Source organism: Oryzias melastigma, linkage group LG14, assembly GCF_002922805.2.
Source record: "Oryzias melastigma strain HK-1 linkage group LG14, ASM292280v2, whole genome shotgun sequence".
In the NCBI taxonomy this organism is placed as follows: Eukaryota; Metazoa; Chordata; class Actinopteri; order Beloniformes; family Adrianichthyidae; genus Oryzias; species Oryzias melastigma.
Window position 1 is genome coordinate 10703512 of NC_050525.1, and position 24337 is coordinate 10727848.

Sequence of the window (24337 nt, forward strand, 5' to 3'; positions counted from 1 at the left end):
AAGCAAAGTGTTAGGAATGAAGACGGAGCCACAGTGCTAGAGTCGGACTCTTATCAGGAATCAGCATTTCACTTTACAGCAAGCATTAATTTAGTTGGGTTTGTGCAAACAGTCCTACTAAATGAGGATTTGTCTGGTTTTAGGACATTTTTTGGTGTTCTGTGACTTCTAGAGTTTTAACCTTCAGAATTTTAAAGCACCTCAAAAAGTTTAGTCCAGTTGGAGACTGAGAAGTTTGCACGACGGTGCAACTTCTACGTTTTCATTCCAGCACTGCAGAAAGGCGGAGCAATCAGTTTCCAGGTGGGAGTCTGCAAACCTTGAGGAACACGTTTGTTGACTGTTTGCTGAAAAATAAGCATCTGCAGGAAAATATTCTTCACATTCCAAGCCATGCTTTTAATACATCGGTTCTTTTATTTTCAATCCAAACCCACTTAGTCCCATTTGGGGCCACAAAGTTGCTGGAGCCTATCCTAGGCACTGTTGGGCGAAGGCAGGGTACATCCCAGTTCATGTACATATATAAATATTTATGAAACCTTGAAATAATGCGCCTCTCTGTTTTATTATATGTCATTATGAAAGCTTATATGAAAATGTTTTGATTTTAGTGAGTGAGATCTGCCAATCATGGGCTTTGGGCATAAATGTATAAATAATAAGGCTGTGAACGTTAATGCATGGGATTAATTAAAAAGAATTAACGCATTAATATTTATTAACACAAATTAATTAGACCTCACAGAAACAGTCCTTCGCTTTGCCTCGGTGGTTCAGGCTTCCACGCCGTGCGTTAAAATATTTTGTCACATATTATCACACTTATATCATGGTGACTTACAAAATAAATAAATATTCACTATTTATTTATTTTTGATCAGGCGCGTTGCAGCGGCATCATGTCACCGAGCCTCAACTGCAGCGGCCGAGGAAATCTTTTCATATGCTGGTCGCCACAAAAGGTTAAATAAAGCATCAGTTCAGAGAGAAAGTTCCTCTCTTTCCACTTGTTTTTGTCCAGAAGAAGAAGAAAAGTTTTACTCTTAAAGAAGTCTGTGTAGTGATATATCGCATTTGGGCTGTGTGAAAGGGTCTTTTTGTTCTGTAGGTCTACAGGTTTGTTTCCTACGGCTGTAAGTCATGGAGTAACTAAAGAGTTCTGCTCATCTTACTGTTGATCTGTTTTGTGCACACAATTTACACTTATGGGTTAAAACTTGATACATTTCAGACAATAAAAATGAAGTAAAAATTTATCTCTGGCCCGTTTTTGTTCAACAGGCCGCATATTGTCATCAAATGTACTAATAAATAATTGTGATTAATAGTGATTAATCACAACACAAAAGTTTGATTAATGCGATTCTTTTTTTTAATTGATTGACATGACTAATTCAAATTAAACCGTCTAAATATACAGTTTAGTGTGATTTCATGTTGTGAATATTCACAGATAAGTGGTCGTCAAATACAATGAAAAAACAAATGAACTGATTAATCGCAATTCAATATTTTTTCATCTTTGCGATTATTTAGTTGAGTTTTTTAATCGAGCTCTAATAAATCAGAGTTTTTGTCTAAAGCTGTATTCTAGAAAAATGACAGAAATTCTTTTTTTCTCAAGCAACAAAGTGAGTACAACCAAAGAAAAGACTTTTGTTCTTTCAAGCATAATATTAGATATTTTTATTAGCAAAAAAAAAAAAAGAAGACAGTTTATTTTTTCGTCTGATTCTTATGCAAACACTGAAAAAGTTACGCAAGACACAGAAGTTCCTGAACAAGTTTCTTTTTTGCAACTCTGTCAGGGGGTGGAAAGCAGAAACCATCAGAAGATATAATGAGCAATAAATACAGGCCATTGAAGTCCTAAAATACTAAAAAAAAAATGTGCATATTCCTTAAGGCTTTTCCAAAAATGACTATGTGCTAATCTAACCAGAAAATCAAGTTCACATGACGCCATCTTTTTTGGTATAGAAGCACAAAAAGATAAGATCCTATTATTGGTTTAACACAAACTGTTAAAGCTCGGATTTAGTGCTTTATACTTGGGTGACGTTGTTTTTACTTCACCTGTGAAGAATTTAAATGCAGTTATTCATAAACAAAATAATAAATGTGCATATTATTTAATTTTATTGACAACTGAAATCAAAACTCTGATCAAATGCAAATATTCCCACTTTAATAAACACACACATAAGAGTGGAGTTGCATGATTTCCACAACAATATTTGGCACCTTGTTAAAGTAACACACTGAGACACACTGCAGTAGTTTGCAGCAGAGACCAGTAACACAAAGAATACTGCAAACAAATGCAAAGATTCAGAGCTGTTCTGCAAAAAAACAACACTAAAAGGAGCAGTCATTTATCACGAACAGAAGAAATCCCCACCTTATGCACCTTAAGAAATATTCTATTCATTTTTTGTATCTGAAAGGTCTAACAAGCCATGTGAGAAACTCCTGTAGAACACCAAATAAATGAATTCCCTTTGAACTTCAAGAATTATTCATTTTGAAACAAACCAGAGGCATTCTAGCGTGAACTCCACTTAATAAGGATAAACCAGAAGTAGGACTTTTTCCTAAATATAGTTTTTTAAGTAGCTTTAGAAAATCTTTTACTTGAATATTATGCAAACCATCAGATTCCAAATATATAGAGAAAATCCATAAATACCTTTAAAACTCCAAACTTACTACCACAGCAGTGGAAGTGGTCACCGTTCTGCTGATAGGGATTATTTTCAGTTATCAATCAATCGCTTTGTTGAAAGCCCAGATATCTCAACGTGGAACAAGCGGGTAAACCTACAGCAAGATAATTAATTGAAAATGGGTTAATTCCTCCCTCAGTGCTAGTTCACATAAAAAAGGGGGAGGATAAGGATAACCTTAACAGTTGGTCAGACCTTCTTGAAGAAATCCAGCCAGAGGAGGCTTATCTAAATCCTCTTGGCAAAGCTAAGTGTAAAGAGGAAGAGTGCAGACGAGTGCTTAAATTTGTCTGAAAAGAAGCTCTTATAAATAAAGCAGTGGATGAAAGTTCCTCTGATAGTCCTCAACTTTGATGGTATGTATGAGTGACTCGATGTCTTCTGCCAGCAAGAACTGAAGCGGCACAGTTTATAACGATCCGGATGAAATGTCCGCGTGCCGTCTCTTCTGTTCTCGCCGGCCCAGCAGTGGTAATATAGTTAGAGGGTGAGGAGAGTTTCCCTCCCGAGAGTTTGGGTTACGACACGCTCTCGGTCAATAAGGCTTCACTGTAGCTCCCTGTCAGACTGCTTGCTCGACTCTCTGTCCACGTCATCCTCTTCATCGGATCTGCCAAGGCTCGGGTGTCTCCGGTGTACAGGGGGGCTGCGGGGGTCAACGAAAAACACAGACACACCATTATATCATCACTTGGCTGCTTGCAGGAGAGTCAAAAGAGTAAACAGCGTTTAGGCTGCAAGACAGCAACACCCGATAGCAGCAGAAGCAGTTGTAATGAGATGTGTTATTTACTGTAGTCGGTAAACGTGACATCCCCACAAGTGTATACGTGACATTTGTGCACGTTTTCCATCGGGGAGGGGGGTTTACTCATCATTATTTATGACTAGGACAGACGGGAAAAAATATATTCCTGCTCCATGTTCTCAGAGGAAAACGCGTTTCAATCAACGCGGCACAGATCAATAAAAATAATGCAGTGTGTTAAAAAAAAATGTGTCCGTGTCACAAATTGGAGGACAAATCCACGTCCAATGAACAAGCATCCAGACTCCGGCCCTATTTCTAAAACCAGCGTGTGCTGTGAGTGGAGTAAATGTAAAAAGAATTAACACGGAGATAGTCTTAATAACTTGCAGAAGGCTGAAAATAATACTGTGTTTGTATAGCGCCTGGAGCCTTCTCACATTATCCTGACAGCTCGTGTCATAATAAAGAGTCATTGCAGCACCTTCAAGGCAGCTGGAGTCACTCTAGAGATTTTTATTTGGGTGTCTTAAGGTTTGCTTTTGAGGACAGGCAGCGAGTTAAAAAAAACGAAGATGTGACCTGCTCAACATGGAGGCGGAAAGATTAACTGTTTTTGAGGGAAATTCAGACATCTGCAGCATGATGTCTGCAGATGGCCTTTTAGTCATCGTTAAAATGTAAGCCCCACTTCCTGTTCTTGAATTTAAGAGTCAAGTACAAAGCATCAAATATTGGTGTTCCTCAAAAAAAAACTGGTGGGAGGGACCTTTTGTAAAGTTGCGACTTTCTATTGACTTCCATGTTAAAACATTTCACTGTAATCTTTTTTTTTCTTTTTTTAACCAAGGTACATTCTGGTTTGCGATGCTGTTTTTTGGCGTTGTTTAACCGAACAAAAGTTCAAACTTTACTTTGACCTGCTCTATCATCATTTTTGGAATGGTGATTGAGTTGCACTTTAAAACAGCTCAAATATAGATGCTAACATAGACAAATATTGTGTCAATTGTGTATGTTAACAATGAGGTTTGGAGTGGGGAGGGTAAAGATTAGAGTTTAGAACTTTTGCATGTCAGCTCAGTGGCCTTGTGGTGGAGTGTCTGTCCTGAGAGTGGACGGTTGTGAAATCAAATCCAGTCATTCCAAACACTTTAAAAATGGGACCCAGTGCCTCCCTGCTTGACACTCAGCATGAAGTGTTTGGATTGGGGGGTAGAACTACCATATGGTTGGTTACTAGTGCGGCTGTGTCTGCAGCTCACTGCTCCCCCCAGGGGATGGGTCAAATGCAGAAAACTAATTTCTCTCACCTAGGTGTGCAACAATTAATGCTACTTTAGCTTTATGGATACAACAGGCAGCAAAATATAAAAAAAATAAATAAATAAATAAATAATGATAATTTTAAATTAATTTTGGGACCAACAGTTATCAATAGCATAAAGCTGCTAATAAAAAGCATGTTCAAGAATATGTGTTTAGGACGTTGAACATGGCTGGTATGTCTGTATCTTAACGCATGATATTTCAAAAGCTAAAAGAAGAGTTCATAAAAAGGGACAAAACCAAAAATTGCCAATTTGTTTTATGTTTTTTTTAAGGATGTGACATTTGAAAGGATTTTCCAACAATTGTATTTTGATGTGTAATGTAGTTGATGCTTGTAAATTGCTTTTATTATTGTAAAGAAAAACACTAGTTTAGTTGGCATGAACACATATGACCTTCTATAGGCCATGATCCACCCTGAGCCAGCTTTTACGAACGACAAAATCTTGTTCCGACGCAAGAAAAGCCTCCTAACAGCCAATCAGGCATGCAATTCTAAAGACATACAACCACAAGAGACACTCAAACTGTCAGTAAGCTTTTGAAGCAGGAGCTAAATTTGGCACTTTGATTATGATGTAAAGTGTTGACATCAAATAGTTTAGGCAGACATGTCACACCTCAAGTGAAAAGAAAAATTGCTATAATTTCGTTCGCCTCATTGTCAGCCTCTGTTTGTGCTAGAGAAAAAGTCACACCCAGGCACTCCTCTCTTAACACTGTGTACTTAAAACAGCATCAAACACCAAAAGAGGCTCTCACATTTGCAGAGATGCATCCAATCTCTGCAAACGAGAAACTAACGGTTCCTAAACGCACTTTCAGAATAAAGAAACCATGTGACCAGTCAGTGAAATGATTGCATTTAGGAGGAATTAAACACTGAAAACCTGTGATTTTTCAAAATAAAGATAAAAATTGGTAAAACAAAACAAATGTGAAAGCCTGCAATACAGTTGGATCACATATGGTCACTGTGTGAAAGCGTGGGTACTTTGTTTTACAGACAGTCCATGTGTTAAAGTGAAATTGTGGCTAATCTCAGCAAGATTCTTAGCAGATATGCTGGCGGGGAAATGAAAATCACACACGTTGTGTCTGCTGCAGGGTCTTTGTTGTGCTTCACTTCCACTGTACAATTGTGTTGACAGACTCGGGTTGTCATTTCTACAAGCGTAGGAACAAGTTGTGAAGGAAAAAGAAATTCAAGGCTCTGTCCATTGAAGATGGAGTATATAAATGGTCCTTTTCAGGGTTAACCCTGTTCAAACTAGTATTTCATCGCATTAGCGAAGCTTTCTTCCACTACACGCCTTTGTCCATGAAACGAGAGCAGGAGTTCAGCGCCGGCGTAGAGATCTCGCTGTGATGTCTGCATTTGACAACGCCCCCTCAAACAGAAACAGTGAAAGAGGGAATCAACATGCGAGGCTCTCCCTTCAAAACAGTGTCAAGAAAAGGTGCTGCAGCTGATCTACAGCAGAACACGCTACTGCAACACAGAGATTATTCATGTTTTCGCAAACAATGCAAGACATTCACACACACAGCAGGCAGTGTTAGTGGTGTGTCTAAGGATGCATCCTTTCACTGCATTCGTCGTGCTCCTGGGTTATTGCAACACCAAGCATCACCTTCTTCTGTTGGTATCAGTCGCTATCGGGCTTGTAGAGATACTTCATCATCAGGCTATCCACTTTCTTCTGCTTCTTCTTGGTTTCTTTCTTGTTAGGATGATCGTCAAGCTCCTTCCCATCGTCCTCCTTTGCAGGTTTTGTGACCCTTTTGACACTACTTGAACTTCGATAGGAGAGGGTCGAGTCTGAGGAGGAAGTCTCTGAGGACTCCGAGGACGAAGACGAGGAGGAGGAGGAATCCTCTGATTCGCTCTGCTTCTTCTTTGATTTCCTCCTGGACTTCTTGTCCTTCTTCCCTCGTTTGCTCTTCCTGCCTTGATTATCATCTGAGGAAGAGGAGTCCGACAACGAGACTCTTTTCTTATCTTTACGACTGCGGGAGGAGCTGGACCCTCGTTTGCCGCGATCTTGAACCGAGCTTGACCTCGGGCGCAGCAGACTTGATGTGCTCCGGGCCAGACCCTCATCTTCTCCCTTGCGCCTACTATCCTCGCTTCCTTGAACCTTCTTACCCTCCTCCTCACCACTAGATTCATTTAGCTTGCTACGCTTGAACTTTATGGGTTTGAAGCTCAAAACCTCATTGATGGCAGCCTCCAAGTCGGGGTCTAAGTAGTTCCGATGTGTAACTGGTTTGATGTCGGATGTGTCAGGCTGATTGTTGTCTGAGGATCGCGGCTGAGCTGGAGTGGATAGACTGCGACTGTGGGAGCGAGGACTGTAAGGAGACGTTCCACCTTCTCCAAAAGCCAAACTCTGACGGTCGTCATCATCATCACCAACGTGTAGGCCGAATTCACTGAGGCCACAGCTACGGGCGACCGATAAGCGAGAGTTGCTTCTTCTTTCATCTTTCCAGGAGGTGCTGCGGTGAAGTGAATGGGGGCTAGTGCGGCTCACGCTGCTAATAGTCGACTTATTGTCATCGTCCATGTCCAACATGGCTCTCCTGGTAGAGATTCTGCTCGGAGCCACAGAGGACACCATAGACTCCTTATCAAATTCAGGGCTGCTGCGGGATGTCCAGCGGGACTCAAACCCCTTCCTGGCTCTGCTGGCAGCTTCAGAATAGGCCAAGGAGATCACAGAGCCTTTGTCATCTATATCTTCCTCTGCTTGGTTCTTTCTCCTGTTATCCTGGAGCTCTCCGGACTTTGACTTGGCTTTACGAAGGATGGAGAGGTCTGGTGTGTCAGGCTGCTCTTTAAGCGTGCTGAACAGGGAACTTTCGTCTCCCGTACCCCCAATGGAGTCCTTGAGGTTGGAGCGCTTCCTGTAGCTCAGGGAGCTCATGACAGACACTGATCTGTTCTGTTCTACCTCCTTTTCATCTTTACTCCCGTCAGTCATCTTCTCCTTACCTTCTTTCACCTCCTTGGCATCTGCATTTGCCGCATATCTAAATGTTGCGTCATAAAACAGACAATAGAGACGACCAAACACAAGAAGAAAGAGGAAAAATTTCAAACTCTGACTTTGTGAATCATGGCAGGCTAAGACTTGGCAGCTGGGACTTCATATTTTAGCTCATCCACACTCCCTAATGACAGTTTTTTCTTTCAGAACCTTCTATTTTAATTTTATCTATGGCTTTCGACACATAAAAAAGGACATTTTTGCTATCTTTTATACTGCATTTATACACAAAACTAAAAAAATGACATTGCTAAGAGAAGGATCTAGTGAAAGGATCCATTTAACAGTGGCAGAGTCGTCATTTAGCAGTCGTGCCAATTGGCCACAGGCCACCTCAATAATTTTGACAGCAGCCGCTTCCACATACCGCCTCCTGTCATTAGACTGATTACCGAGAAAGAGAGATGACACTTAATCACATGAGATACCCATCCTTCTGTTGCATACAGCCCCAGGAAATCGTGGGCCTTTTTCTGAGTTTTGAAAGTGCCTGCTTTCATAACTACATACGACACAAAAGGAGGAGGAGGAGCACTAACCTGGTGCTCTTCAGACTTCCCTCGTCTGACAGGGTTTTGTGGGAGCCTTTGTTCTTCGAGAGCCAAGATTTAACTCCATCCACGCGGTCCTCCACTTCCGAATCTGTATCTGTCTCATCCCCACTGTGAAGAATCAAAACTGTCAGTTATGCCAGACAAAAAAAAAGGTCAATCTTTACTTAACTCCAGGAAAACTGCTTTCTATGAGGATGTAAGCAGACATTTTATGTCGTCTTTGAAGAGTCACGTTCCAGGAAAAAGTTTGCAGACATTGAAAGATTTGTTGGCAGTTTCTTTTTTTTTCACTGCAAAGGTTAGTTTGATGATGCAAACAGAGAAAAGCACATGCATACGTGGAAAAGTCTCCAGCGGGGGATGAATCTCTGGAGTTGCATATAAACAATCTGCTTTGTTCTGGGCTGCACCTGTGTGGCACGTCACCTGCCCCCAATGATTGTTATAGGAGTGGAGCCGTCCCTCCTCCCCCAATCGCTTGACATGCCAATCGATATACACAGACCAGCAGATCAAGATGAAAAAGCTCAGCAGATCCCACCTGGATAAGGCCAATCCTCAATCGCTCAATCAGATCTGTGTTGAATATTCTGAATCATGCATCTCTTTGTTCCAAAAGGTTAATGTGACAGGAAGAGGAGAGCAGAGTGGCATAACCTCTAGGTCGATACTGCCGTCATGGTCCAGATGTATTAAGAGAAAAACCCTCAGCTTTGTTGCTACCCATACCGTCATCATGGTTTGCACAGAAGCTCTGAGGATAAAGTAGAGTGGATGCTGTCCAGGAGGATTGCATTCTGCAGCGAAGAGCTCTTAATTTTAGCAGCGGCAATTTCCTTCAGGAATGAAACGTCTGATATGCAGAGAGAGTTCAAGGACACGGTTATGTCTTCAGTTTCAGGGGGGTGAAGAAAGACAGAAAAGGATTGATCACAACAAAATAAACTACAGAAGTTGCTCTACCTGGTATAATAATAGTGTGAATGCTTTTTGCTGAAAGTGGTCGCTGAAGATGGTGAAGCTTTTTGCTGAAAAAAGTGATGCAGTTTAATTGTTGAAGGGATTTGCTGGTAATGAAAAGCTTTTTGGAAAATTTTGAATTTGCTAAAAGACTGGAAATTTTGTTAAAGGACAATGAAAGTGCTAAAGTTGACCTACATTTCTGAGAAAAAATTGTAGTAAAATTGCTTAAAAATCCCTAGTATATGCCAATTTTGTAATAATATTTAGTGTGTTTCTTAAACATGAACTAAACTCCAAATTAGCCCAAAAAACCCTCAGTAGATGCCAAATTAGCCAAAAAAAGCTAGCTTGTTGCTTCAATACGAGCTAAACTCAACAGATAGCCTAAAATTCCTCAGTAAACTAAATTAGTCAAAAACATTAGCCTGTTATTAAAATAGAAGGTAGACTCTTAACTAGCCTTTAAAACCTCAGTTCGTAACAAATAAGCTAAAAATGTTAGCATGTTGCTGAAAATATGAGCTAAACATTTAATTAGCATAAAAAAGCCCCAGTAGATGCCAAATTAGCCAAAAAAGCTAGCTCATTGCTTAAATATTAGCTAAACTCCAAAATAGCTTAAAATGTTAAGTAAACTAAATTAGTCAAAAACATTAGCATGTTGCTAAAATAGAAGGTAAACTCAAAATTAGCATAAAAAAACCTCAATAGATGCCAAATTAGCCAAAAAAGTTTGGTATACATAGGTATAAAAAAAGTTTAATATATTAAGTAAACTAAGCATTATATAAAAGATACATTCCAATTTTTTTGAAAATTACTATAAAAGATAAAAACATGGCCCATGAATATATTTTAAAGCTCGTTGCCAATCTATTTAAATTTTTTAAATCAGAAGACTTTCTCATTCATTTACTATGGGGCATTTTTTGTGAATGCGTTGAAGCATTCACACAACGACAACAAATGCAGCATCAGTTATTTTTCTAAAAAGGTTGAATAATACTCCCTCAAAGACAAGAGGCTATCTGTTTGAATCAGCGGTACGTGCTGGAAAGCATCTGCAGTTCTGACCTGTTCCTGATTAATGGTGGGCGTCCCTTTTCTTTACAGCCTTACCTGCGTTAGCTTTCAAGGAGCCATATTTCATCAGCCGGAAATATTAGGCGTATTGTGTTGACACACAAGTGACGGTCACCAAAAAGAATGAGAAATGGTAATGCTCTTCACAGATTTGTCTTATTGGACAAGTTTATCCATCTGAGCCTTGAAATGTGTCACAAAATGCTTGTTAGGTGCAAATACAGCACTCCGAGAGGTGTGAAATGACAGGCAGGCGACTGGTAGGTCTCCCACAGAACAGCATTAAACAGTGCCCCCTCTTTTATGACTCACATTTAGTCATTTTTCCATCAGACAATAAAGCATGTTCCCTTCCCACTTTCTGGGTTTTTATTTTTGGCATTCTGCCTAAAAGCAGCAAGAGAGCTGGTTTTTGATTGATATAAGGAGGTGAGCAAAGGGTGGAAAGGGCATTGCAGTGTTGGACTAAATGGAATTCAAACTTTCCTGGAGAATTTATGTCTCATCTCTGGAGCCCTGTGTGTAAAGGGGGAGGAAAAATGATCAGTCAGGAGAATCTTTATTTATTTTTTTTTTTTTTATATAATATTTGCCTAAAGAAGAATTTATTTTCATTTCACAGTTCGAGCCGCACTTCGAGAAGCAAAAGCCAAAAATGATGAGTTCAAGTTCAAACAAAAATACCGTTTGTCATTTATTTCTCTCTCCCTTGTTCACCACTCCAGACTAATTATCGCTTTAAAAAGCCCACCGAAAACAAAATAATGGGCTCATTAATACAAGCAAGTTGATTACACGTTGCCCATTTGTCAACTCTCTGACGCTGTGACTTTTTAATGTGATATATTGCACAACAGAGAAGCGAGCGCCTTGCAAAGTAATCTCCCCTTTTTCCCGCCTCTCTAACACATACAAACAAACAAATAAAAAGTGGCTTGGAAGTGAGTGCTTTAAAAATGGTGTCACAAGCCATTTGTCCTTGGCCCCGCGCTGCTCGCAAACCAATCCTGAAGCTTGTAGATGCAAGCGAGCCGCAGGACTTCCGAGCCGAGCACTAATCGCTTCTGACAATCGGCCCGCACTTGTTGTAAATCTTTGTCACAAATGCTTACGTTCAGCATCAAATCTCATATGGCTTGATGCTATCAGTGAACACTAAACTAAAAGAACTATTAAGGCATATTCCTATGCGCTCTATTCCACAGGAGCTCATTATGAACACCAGCATGCATGACATAGTGCTATATCATTTAGCCTTCTCCTAAGATTTAAGTATCACCTTGCAGTTAAGGCATGGAGGAGGCATTTTTAGAAAAATACATAACTTTACAATAAAATGTTTGGAAAATGTTTTATAAATGTGATTAAAAGCAATTTTTTGTAGCATTGTAGGCTTTGTTCTGTTTAGGAGGGTTATTTTACTTTTACAGTGCAAAAACACAAAAGTGTTTTAGTACTTTAGTGGTTTCTAGCCAAGATATCTTTTGAGACAACTTACTAGTAACTTTAAAGTGAGATGTAAAGACTTAATTTGGGTCAATAAATATTGAATTCCTTGTTGAGACATTTGATTTCAACAAATATTTCTAAAGAAACAAGTTTTTTTTTAATCAATTTTCAAGTACACATTTTATTTTTGATGGTGACTGTCTTGACTCAAGACACAGATTTGCTTGATTTAGAAAAACCTAAAAAGTTTCATTTGAATTATAAATTTTTAAGACAAGTTTATCCTAAGATGTGTATTCATTAGTCTCACTTTAAGATGATTATGTTCTAGGAATAAGGATAGTTGAACTGTTGTGCTTTGATTTGGTGGAAAGTGTGCAAATATATTTACTTTGGAAGTATAAAATATTTTGGAGCAAAAAATGCTTACTCTAAGATATTTTTTCCAATTGCAAGGAGAATATACCCAAATACAAATGTTTATAGCTAATTTCAAGACTTAATTTTGTCTTAGAAGAGCAGGACATGATCAAGGAATATCATCAAGACAAATTTGATTAGTTCCATTGGGAGGTTTTTTATATGTATAACATGAAAAAAAATCTAGTATTCTCTATTTTTTTACCTCGTTTAAAGAAGTAGATTTGGTCTAGTGGGCATTACAGTCTTTATCTGAGCCACTTTCGGTTGCATTTGCAGAGTAAAAAAATAAATGCTGTAAAGTTAAAAAAAAAAAGCATATAGGATAAAAAAAAAAAAAATAATAAACCGTTTCAAAAGGTTAAAAATCTTCTGAATACAAGGGCTTAAATGGGAACCAACTTGGGATCTTTGGGCCCTGCATTGAATCAATCTTGTTATAGAAATGACTGCATACGTTTAAGAACACCTTAAATTAAATCACCCCCACAAGAATATGACACAAGTTAACATATTTTAGGAGTGGTACCGGCTTCTCCACCCCAAATCTTATCTAAGTGGGAATTAAAAGTAAAAGAATGTCCTGCGGTTAGACGCATTTAAATTCAAAACTCCTTTTCATTATCATGGAGGCTGTGTCCTCCTGACTAAAGAGGAGAAGCACCAAGGGGCTTGTTATCAGCGCTCACTTCAAAAGCCCATATCTCCAACGGTTTGAGGGGCATTCTTGTCTATAGGATGTGCAACCAGCTCATGCGGAAAGGAAACAATAATGCTGAAATATATAAATTTGTAGGAGCAACAAGTGCTCCCATCCAGAGAATGTCTTCTTTAGACACAAAGAGTGAACAAGTCCAGGTGTTGCTGGTTCACTAGCTGAAAACATTCAGTCATTAATATAAAAGAATACAAAAGACAACCCATGACTGTTAAGTAACTGAAGTTTCATTAAACTCTTAACCTTTTTAACTCCCACACATGCACAGATCGTCAGTAAAGCAAAACAGACACATCAAAATGATGTTTTTTTTCTGTTTGATTTATTTCTATAAGGACCCACTCTGATAAACATTGTATTTTTTGTGTTTTTAACATGTTCTTGTTGCGTTATTCTCATAATGGATTATATAAAGAAAACTAAGCTTACATTTGCATTTCTGAGTATTTTTTTAATTTAAATAATTGTGAATCAGGAGCAGACAAAAAAATGCTGTTTGGAAAAGAGCTTATTTGTTAAGTAGAAAATAAGCTCCCTGCTCCGCTTCACTCTGATGCGTCCACTTGCAGACAAATAGATCCATGATCCATGTTTTATGATAGATCAAAAGATGGTTGTAGTGGGTCTTTAAGTGAATATTATTTAAATTGGGATTTTTGAGCCCCGTAAGATATTTCTTTGTATTTGTACTTAAATTTAACAATATTCCAACTTCCTCTCTTTAAAGCCCAACACGTCTGATACAAAAAGAGTTTATGATGTTTAAACCACAATAACAGAGACTTTGCGCATGCTTTGGAAAAAGCTGTAGATAAACAGAAGGGGGTTACTGAAGTTAAGTGCAACCATCTCGCTCCTTAGGCATGCTTTGTAGAAGACGGTGGTGTTTAATACGGATGGATCAAAAGAGACAATAATGCAGCATGTAAGCAAATATCTTACATTTTCAGGTTTTTCATCTTGGTCATATTTTGCAGAGACTGGTTTTGAAAGGAGATGAAGGTGACATTTAGAATCGTGGTAGATTTTCCATTCTTGTTTGAATTTCACCAAACATCAGCTAAACAAGGCGTGAAATCCCGAATGAAGCAGCATGTCTACAACCTTCAGACACTTGACACAAAATAAAATGGAACGAAATGAAACACGGAGCCGTCCTTTTAAAAACCACTCTTGTTGGGAATGTGGAACATTTGCTCATTACATTTAAGTTTAAAATAGTTTTTCCTCACAACAGTGCTTTTGTGGAAAAAAAATGAAGAGAAACCATTAGAAATTCTGCATTGTTGTCTCTTTTTTAGTGGGAGAAAGTTTCAGACAAACGGTATTAGAAACGAGGGATGCATTTTACGTTCTCACGTTTTGTTCTTTCTTTTCTGATATTTTGTCACCATGTCCTGCAAACTGTCAAAAGAAAGGAAGGCATCAAAGATGGGAACAAAGGGGGGAAAAAAAAGAGAAATAAAAATGGTCAGATGGATTGTCAATCACATAAAAGCAGGATACAAATTATAACTTAAAAAAAATAACATCTCACATAAATAAAAATCAACCTTCCAGCATAGGTCTTAATCATTCATGCCTGCTAAAGCAGATTCCCTTTATAGGTGTGCATTTATTGCAGTCAGTGTTTACCTCCGCGGCCCCAGAGCTTCCGTAACCCTCAACCCCGCTGAAAGAGGACGCGAGTCATAAAACAGCGATGTATAGGAAAGACAAACGATCAGAGGCAGGGAGCTCACTAAAACCATCTGGGAAACACTTGCGAAGCACAAAATGCACCGTGAGACAAACTACAAAAGAGGCTGTAAATTTATGTGGAACAATAAAAAAAAGAGATACATGTGACTGACAGCCTTCCAAGAAAAGTAGCAGCTACTGTTGTTTTTACAGCCTCCAGCTACTCTGCAGTGTACCATGAATACATTACAGAACTACTGAGGCAAAGGAAACCATTTTTTTCCCACTACAATCAGAACGAGTGGAATTAACAACATTACTGTGGCTCACTTCCTTTTATTGTCCCTGTCAAATTTAGACGGGAAATATCAATGAAGTGGAAAAAGAAAAAAAAAGTCGTGTGAAAATCCTGTTAAAACAGAGTCACAATATTTGCAATGAAAAGAAAAACAAGTTGTCATTTACCTGTTGATTAAGTCCTCATTGTCTTCACTCTCCATCTCATCCTCGATGGCAGCCTGCAGGTCCCCTATCCTCTTGAAGGCCAGCTTAAGGTCCACTTGTAAGCTCTGATTTGCTGCCTCTAAGCTCTCGATGTCCATTTCCTGTGAAGGCAGCGTGAAAGTCGTATGGTTAGAAGTTGTTAAGAGCAATGAACGCTGTCGAATCGCCCGGCCGCTTACCAGCTCGTGCTTCTTGCGGCTCGCCTCGGCCTCCTTCTTGGACAGCTCGCCCATTTCTTCTTTTACGTCTCTTATCTGCCTCTGCATGCGTTTATTCAGGTCCTTCTCCCTGTTTTCTGCAGCAATGTGCTGGTTTCTCTCCTCCGTCATCTTTTCGAGATTCTCCTTCAGGCGACCCACAAGACTCTAGGAAACGGTGTGAAAAAGAGTTCAACTAAACACATACAATACAGAGAGTAACAACACACCTCAGTGCCATATGTATGTCTTTAGTCTTCTTATTCTGCAGTAGGACTGCAGTTTTTGCTTGTTTTTTACCAGATGCACCCAGATATCTCCTTATACAATATATATGCACTATGTCTAGAAATAATTGAATTTCTTGTAATGTAAGTGTTAAGGAACAATAATGCCGGGTTTAAAAAAAAAAAAAAAAGTTACAAAAAAGGCATCTCTAAAAAAATGCAAACTTTTCACAATTCTACGGTGGCCTTGAAGACCAAATCACATCAACAAATCACGCAGCACGAAAACATATTAAAGATCACAACAACAATAAAAAAATAATAAATAATAAATATACAACATTACATTTTAGAAATCAAAACAAAATCCAGAAACCAAAACTGAATTCCAAAAAATAAAGCAATTGCAGAAAAATAAATAACTTTTCAGAAAACAAAAGTAATTTTCCAAAATCAGAATTAAATGTAAAAAAAAAAAATAAAGCAAAATAAGACAGCAGAAAATGTAGATACTATGGGACAGTGTTGATTGGATGATGTTAGTTCACCTTTTCAACTGGAAGTCATCTGACGTGTCTGAAATATCTTCATTGACTGTATAATCCCTGGACATATCAACCCCTCCCCTCTTGTGTTCCAAATAGGAAAAACCTGCTGGTTCCAAAAAGGCCAACATCCCATAGACTTCCATAGAGAAATAGTTAATACTCCGTCATTTTATTTGTCAGAATAACTTAACATATTCTTTCTAATCCTAATTTTTTTCCAAGATATTTTTTTCGTATTCGCAAGTTACTCAACTTATAAACTGACCAACCAGAAGCCTCAGTAAAAGCATGTGGTGCCCACTGGCTCCACCCACCGGCTCCACCCACTGGCTCCATCTTTAGCTTTTGACTGACATATTCTCCTGAGCCAGCTTTCAGTGGAAGGGGTGTGGACTTTGGACAAGCTCACTCATGACTGGTGACAGTACTTCCTCTAAAAACGTGACTCCGACTAACCCGGACCAATCACTGTCGGCGGGTTTCAATATGGCGGCTGACGATCAGGAAGTGACAAGACTTTGGCTTGATTTCGGAAGGGTCGAAGATAAGGCATTTTCTACGGGTTATGTCAACACCTTGATATGTCCAGTAAAATATTATATGTTAATGAATATCTTCCAACACAAGATATTATTTCTTAATTTTCTTTTACATTTTGGTTTCTGGAATTTAGTTTTGATTGCTAAAGTGTAATGTTGTTGCTTTTTTGTTTATTTTTTAATTATTCTTTGGATTTTTAATATGTCTTTGTGTTGAGTAATTTGCACCTTATGGCCACCGTACAACTTTGATACCTTCACCAAAACCTTGACAGATTGCAAATGGGATATTTGACCTTCAAATAATGTAGGTGAAGGTTACTAAAAACTAATCTTTAATACAAATATGGTTATTAGGAAATATTAAGATAGACAAAACGTCAAATTACCTATGACATAGTTGGATTTGTTGTCCATTAGTTCAGAAACAGTGTGGGAATAGCACTTTTATTTAAAAATAAATCCTTATTCAATTCTTTGAGCATACATTTCCACGGGCTTTTCTCATGTACTGTGAGTAAAACATCTAAAATCAGTATAGGGCATTAAATATTGAAGATGTGTAGCCAGGACCTTAATGCAACAATGTATAAGCTGTGCACCCTGCAGAAACGAGAACAGTCATAGACTTTCATTAAAGCTTAAGAGCAAAACTTAAAAATACAATTATTTTTTCTAAGTATGCACACACTATAATTACTGTGTAGTCAGTGACAGATGAATACTAATGGTTTTTGCAAGTGCATACGCTTATGAGTCACTTTTCTGTATGCAAAATATCCACTTCCCATTTCAAGTCAAAACTGCAAAGTGCATGTGAGGAAAAATGTGGATTACATATTTATTGTTGATGAATATGAATTTAAGAAACTTTGTTTCTTGATGAGTGTAAATCTAAAGCATTTAAACAAAATTTCAATTAAAAATGACAATTTTTTTAACTTCTCCTGTCCATGCAGGATGAGAGGAGCATTATTTTCTCACCTCCAAGCGTTTGATCTGCGTCTTCTCATACTCCAGCTTGGTCTCCAGTTCACGGATCTTGGCCTCCTGACGGCTCACCAGCGACTTCTCAACCATAGATTGCTCCTGGAACTCTAACTGGCCCTGCAGTGAATGCAGCTGGAGAAGAAAAACAGCCATAAACACACATGAGGCATCATACTCTGAACAATCTCTGCTTTCTACTGATTTTCATTAAGAATTTCTAAACTTTCTGTAGGAAATTTTGATGTAAAGAGTGTTTATTAAAACTAAACTACAGTCCAGCTTTTTTTTTCTCCCTCCACATTTCTTGGTAATGGGACTGCATCTTAAATGAAGTTAAATATAAAATATAAATAACAAGCATCCAGTTCAAATAATGAGCTCCAGATAAGATGCTGGTCTCTCTGAAATGCTCAAAAAAAAAAGACTTTGGTTCAGACTGGGTAAAAGCAAGTCACGGTAATTTCACAGGCTTTGAAAAAGACTTGGGCCGCATGCACAGCACGTTTGTTCCACCCAAATTGTTTTTTCTTTGTGACTGATAAAAAGAAGAAATATACGTCACCACCAAAATTGCCCAAAAGGCAGCATGGCACCTAATGAGGGACTTGTGCATCTGAGACAAGGAGGATTTGGAGCTCTGCTTTGATATTACTAAAGAAGGCAGATTTCTCTCCAACTGGGAATGAGATAACCACTTCAAGGTCAGATGCTTTAGATAACGATCACTGCCTACTCTGGCAGGTTTTTAACGGCGCCTTACAGCCTTCTGTGTTACTCGAGTGGAGCCAGAGACGCTCTGATGGGTGGGCCTTAGGAGGCCCTGAGATTGGACACATATATATTTTTAATAAAATACAAACATGACGCACCGCCGGTTCTGTTCTTTAAACCGCATACCGCTCACAACAGATGGTTGTATTTGTTTAATCCACTGCAGATCCCTCTACTCATCAGCTATACTCGCCTTATCCTGTACAGAGTCGCAGGGGGTTGGAGTCTATCCCAGTGAACATTGGGGGAGAGGCGGAGACACCAGTCCATTAAAGGGATAACAGCCATGCATTCACAAGCTCACAGCCAATTAAGAGCTACCAAATAACCTGTGTGCTTCGTCGAAAAGGGAAGGAAAACCGCTGCACAAGAAGCGAAGAAAAGCTAGTTTTAGAGTCTCTATTCTTTCTGTGAGACATCAAATAACAGAAAACTCTTGAAGTCCCACTCCAATCATCTTTTTTATCTATTTTAAAAGTTATTCCCAGTAGTCTTTTTCTTTTTGTTTTAAGTTAAAATTAAAAAAAGCTGTGTTGTTTTCTAGAACATAGTTTCTGCAAAGCGGCTTTAAGTCATTAGAAAATTGGATAAATTCCCCATTACTGAGCAGGGAGCTTGTAGTATTCCCAGCATATTTACTGTCAATTTTTTTTTTTTTGTTTGTTTGATTCAGAGTTGGTACAAAGCAACCCGCCCCCCTTTCCTTCCCCCATGCTCTACCACTATCTTAAGCCCTTCACACCCCTAACCTAACATTACCAGTGCTACAAAAATGGTGACCCATATTGGAGCTATCCAGCCATACATGCACATACAGTAGGGTTCAAAATATTTGGCATCCCTAGTAAAATGTTATATTATTTTGCATAAAGAACCAAAGGAAATATTGAAAAATCTAAATGTATCAGATTAGAGCTTTTTCTAATATGTAAAAAAAAATGGCTTTACTTTCGTCATTTACCCTTTCAAAATAACAGAAAACAAAATATTGGAGTGTGGAAAAGTTTGAGAACCTTTAATCTTTGAGATTGAAATCCCGTTTTTGCAAACGATGATTGTGAACAATCCATGACACTGTCAGGTCTTCCAAAGAGGGCGATACATACTGTAAATTCTGCAGGGTGTCCAAACTTTTGCACACGCCATTACTTTGTTTACTGTTGTTTTGAAAGGGTAAATAATGGAAATAGTCTTATTTTTTTGCATGTTTAAAGAATGTCTTATATGTAATCTGATACCTTTAGAGGATTTTTCAATCTTACCTTGGGTTCTTTATGCACAAAAATATAAAATTTTACCTAGGGTGCCCAAACTTTTGATCCCCATTATTTGTAAATCTATTTGTCCTCACAAATAAGTTATTTTCCAAACAGAATTTTTTCATTTGCTCCTGATTAACAACGATTGAAATACTCAGAAATGCTGTTTTTAGCTTAAATTTTCTTGCCACAAGAACATGATTTTTATTAAAGTGGGTCTTTAACTCAGAGCTGCAGGTTCTGCCATATTTGAACATTTAGGCCACATGCTGCTTCCGTAGCTCAGAACATATGCGACACGCCTAACACGACAAAGCCTTGGCATAAATGGCCCTCCATCAGCGAAACACGACAAAAGCACTATAATAAAAACAGTCCTAAATCAGGTGCATTAACCTTTTTGCCACATTAATCTACATTCACGTTGAGCCTCAACCATTAGCACCCACCTCACAGAACACAGCAATTTATCCAATCAGTTCACAAGTAGGAAAAATTAGATGAAAAACCCTCTGGCTCCATATTTGTAATAGTAGTACAATACAAATAAAAGGGTTTTAGTAAGAGAGCTTAAAGCCGGATGTGCTACGCACATCTAGAAAATCGGAGCGGTGATATACTGCCATGCAAGCAGCTGCATGACATTTGAACAGAGACAAATCAAAGCTTTGACCTTCGAATGTGCTGATGTCAGCATGCAGCAAACTCACAATGTCAGAGTTAACGTGCTGGTATTCACCCAGTCAAATCAGCCCCAAGTCTTTGGTTATTTGTTACATTTTTCACTGGACAAATGGATGTTTTTGATCTATTAGTAGAAGTAAAGAAATGGGTCAGAGGACAGTCAAAGTCAGCAGGCTTCACCCTCGGAACGCCATCATCTATCTGGGATAGGAGAGGTCTCGGAATTGCAGGATAATAATACACTGCTGCCATTACAGACACACTCTAATGAAAAAAAATGTGTTTTTAACATGTTCCTGTGGCCTTTTACTGATGATGGAGGACATTATTTATAAAATTAAGCTTACAATTGCATTTGTGAGTTTTTTTTTTTTTTTTAAGAAATTGTTGTAAATCAGGAGCAGAAAAAATAAAGCAGTTTGAAAATTGGTGATGAAAGCTTCCTGCACTGAGTTTTCAGTAATGGGAAGGGGGATGGGGTTGCTTCGTGCCAATAGTCCCACCCACAACTCAGAGGCAAATTTCTAATAAACTACAGCTGCTCTGCAGAAACTACATTCCAGAAAACTTTTTTTTTTTTTAACTAAAAATAGCATTATCATAATTAAAAGATCACTGGGAATGCTTTAAAATTAGATCATAAGATTATAGGAGTAGGACTTTAATGCAGACTTTGATCCAACAGTTCTTTTTCAAGCTTAATTAAATAACTATAAAATAATACTAACCATCAATCCTAATATAAATGCATTAAAGTAAAGTCTTTTTTCATGCTAGATGCTAATATAAGCCAACATAAAGTCATGTTTATTCGCATTTCTTCCTATTTTGCTTTACTGAACATATTCAATATCTATTGAAATATAATTTTGTGTAATGAGAAAAAGTAGTTTCAAAAATAGAATAAAATGCTTTAGAAATGTCTACATCAGACTCTATATGCACATTCCAACTCCTGGGCTGACACACAGAAGCAGCGTAGGCCCACCGGTTGTTATAAAACAGTAGTTTGACATTTAAAACGTAACTTGGCAGAAAATGACAGCCTTTTTGTGTTAAAATAGAATGGCACATTCATCTTTTTTTTGTTGCAAATTGGCATAATGATGGCAGGAGGCAGCTAGGTTATGCTCATTAAATGGTGTTCTCTTTTCAAAATTCTTCACCACAAAAGTTGATCCAACCGACACACAAAGCAAACGATCTGAAATGAATCAGACAATTTTGTACTTATTGACATGACTCTAATGTTTTAAATCAAATAATGTATGCAAATGAGGGGAAAAAACCTTTAAATGTGTGATAGAAAGAGTAATAGATGATCTTATGGTTGAACCTTGCTGAAAGTAAATGGATTTATGAATCTTGTTCTATGTGCTCCATCATTCCTGAAGATGTGAGATCGGAGAGGCAAAAGAGCAATTTTCCTCCTTGACTGTACATTTTCACAGATTCCTACTATTTACATGTAGATTGCGCTTCAATTTTGACAAGTTGCCACAGAAACCAAGCTTTTTTTGGTCACAATAATCAGAGAAACCCTTTGAAAAAAGCTCGGGCCCAATCAGGGAGAAGTGTCGAGGCGGCAGGCAGGTTCCCAGCAGGCAGCTGCACTGCTCCTGAATACTTTCTTGTACTGTACCTTTTCTTGGATCTCCTGCTTCTCCTTTGTGGATTCTTCCAGCTGGGCCTGTAAGTCACTGATCTGGCTCAAGTCCCTGGCAGACTGGTGAACAGGTATACAGAAAAAGAAGAAATTAACCAACAAAGAATTATTGCACTGAACAAGACAGCTGGGATGTAACTGTTCATTTGTTTTTTAATTAAAAAATCCCGTTCGGTGTTTCAGAGAGGAGGTAGGAAACCAGTAATCAGTCTCAGGGTCGGCTGTAAGATGATTACACAAAAAATGCAAAATTGCTCAAACTTCTGGGCCATTTCAGCCATGGTTCCAAGTCAGTTTTCAACCTGAAGGATTATTTTGTTGTGTGTGTTTGTGTCCAGTCAGCTGGCTAATTTACCTGTGCAACTGCAGCTTTGTGTTTTTTCATCAGCTCATTCATATCTTCTTGATCCTCTTCCATGCGAGACTGCAGGTCATTCTTCTCTCTCTGCAGACGGCTGACTTGTTCCTCCAACTTGACGCCAAACAGACAGACAAAAAAAAAAAAAAACACTTCAGAGTAGAATGACGGGGATTTATTTATGAACTATTGGATATGATAAATGGTCATTAGCTGACCAGGCTCTGGCAGTACAAGAATCTCATCTAATGGCACTGAAACACAATCTGGACGGGGTTCTGGCTGCAGGATGACACCAATTGGAGATAATCAATTGGCTCATTTAGGTATGGAAAAGTGCTTTGAGTGCAGCTATCTGGTGATGTCCTATTTAGAGTTCATCGTCTGTGCTCAGGGGGGAGACACAGGCCCCTCAATATGCATTCTCTAATCTCAGGCATTTACAAGAACCTCCCTTGTCATAAATGCAGCAATTAAAAAGCAAAACACAGGCACACAGCTCTGTGTGCCTTCCCAAGAGACACAAACATCCTCAGTCTACGAGTCTAAAATGTAGGCAGTGCTCTCATGAGACAAATATTAATGAGCAGACTGAAGGAAAAAAAAAAAGCAATATTCAGCTAAGCTCATTTATCCATTAGAGCAAAATGTTGAAATCAGACATATGCCAAAGGCCGTTTATTATTTTAATATCCCGGCACAGCCTGATGATGTATGCATGGTAATGAGAGCCCTGCTGTATTTTGAAAAGTGAAAATTTGATAGGAGCAGGCCCTCGAGTAATTAAACACTGTTGTTTCTAGTTTTATTTGCCTAATAAAAAGAAGAAAAAACACACTGCAAAAACATGTATGCAAATAATGTCTCTCCTACACATGAAAATTCAAAGGCATTTCCCAAAACTGAACAGAAACAGACCGGTATTAACATAGCTGAACATGTCACAGATAAACAAAACTCAAAAACATAAACCGGGAGTAATTGGAGCAGCATTTATTCGGCTCCAGTTGACATCAAATGCTTGCACCCTGAGGACAAAGAGGGTGCAGATTGAAAGTCTTACCGCCATCTTTGTTTTGATGACATCTTCCATTTGGATGTGCAAGTCCTCTATTTCAACCTCCATGCTCTTTCGAGCTTTCACCGCCGATGCACAAGTGAACTCGGACTCCTCCAGCTGAGGGAAAAAGAAGAAAGAATCCTCTCTGATTTCAGAATTGCTTTTTTGAATTGTGTCATTTTGAGGTTTCACTCATTTAGGGGGTGTTTAAATTTAGGGATGTCCCGATCAGGCTGAATTACGAAATGAGTTCCATATATTTCAAGCTTTCCTTCTTTTTTTTTTTTAAATAAACGTCCTAGTAGAAGTCTGCATTTCATGAACTGATCATGCCATTTTATTGCCGTAAACCACAGCAGAACACGATCCTAGTTTAAGCATGAGGTGCACTAAAACAGCTCGGTAAAGTTAGCAGGATATTCACAGATTTGGACTTCCGCGCTCATTTAATGCAGGTTTAAAACTGACAGCAAGTGTTTGTCTTAACCCAAACAAAACAAAAAAAAGGAGGATGATTTATTTATTATTTTAAATGAATTAAACAGAAAAAAAAAAACGGCTGCAAAGGGACCGTCTACAAAGTGGAAGCTCCAGGAAAGTGTAAAAAAGCAATCTCTCAAAAACAACTGACATGGATATTCATGATTGTATTCATGCTAAAAACACCTATTTTGGAAAAAAGTCATTTTAAAATTATAATCATGTTTAGTAGAGGTATGAATCACATATAATCAAAAATGTTTAATAGTTCTGAAAATATAAGGGCTGTCAATGCTAATGCATTAATGCATGTGATCAATCAAAA

General features: G+C 38.3%; 1 protein-coding gene across 7 annotated transcripts in view; it reads right to left on the minus strand.

Moving 5' to 3' along the window:
- Positions 1–1662: 1662 nt before the first annotated feature.
- LOC112140048 (unconventional myosin-XVIIIa) overlaps positions 1663–24337 on the minus strand; it is a 79356-nt gene continuing 56681 nt past the window's right edge. For 3 of the 7 annotated variants that reach the window (XM_024262975.2, XM_024262981.2, XM_024262966.2), the window contains 10 exons: positions 23536–23649; positions 22470–22586; positions 22091–22174; positions 17729–17866; positions 15413–15598; positions 15195–15334; positions 14409–14453; positions 8402–8524; positions 6444–7845; positions 1663–3375 (listed from right to left, as the gene is read on the minus strand). In XM_024262975.2, the coding sequence (XP_024118743.1) occupies positions 6459–7845; positions 8402–8524; positions 14409–14453; positions 15195–15334; positions 15413–15598; positions 17729–17866; positions 22091–22174; positions 22470–22586; positions 23536–23649 (2334 nt within the window). In that variant the 3' untranslated portion in view covers positions 1663–3375; positions 6444–6458. The remainder of the gene's footprint in view (positions 3376–6443; positions 7846–8401; positions 8525–14408; positions 14454–15194; positions 15335–15412; positions 15599–17728; positions 17867–22090; positions 22175–22469; positions 22587–23535; positions 23650–24337) is intronic. The other 4 variants (XM_024263007.2, XM_024262969.2, XM_024262996.2 and 1 more) reach the window with 3 other exon arrangements.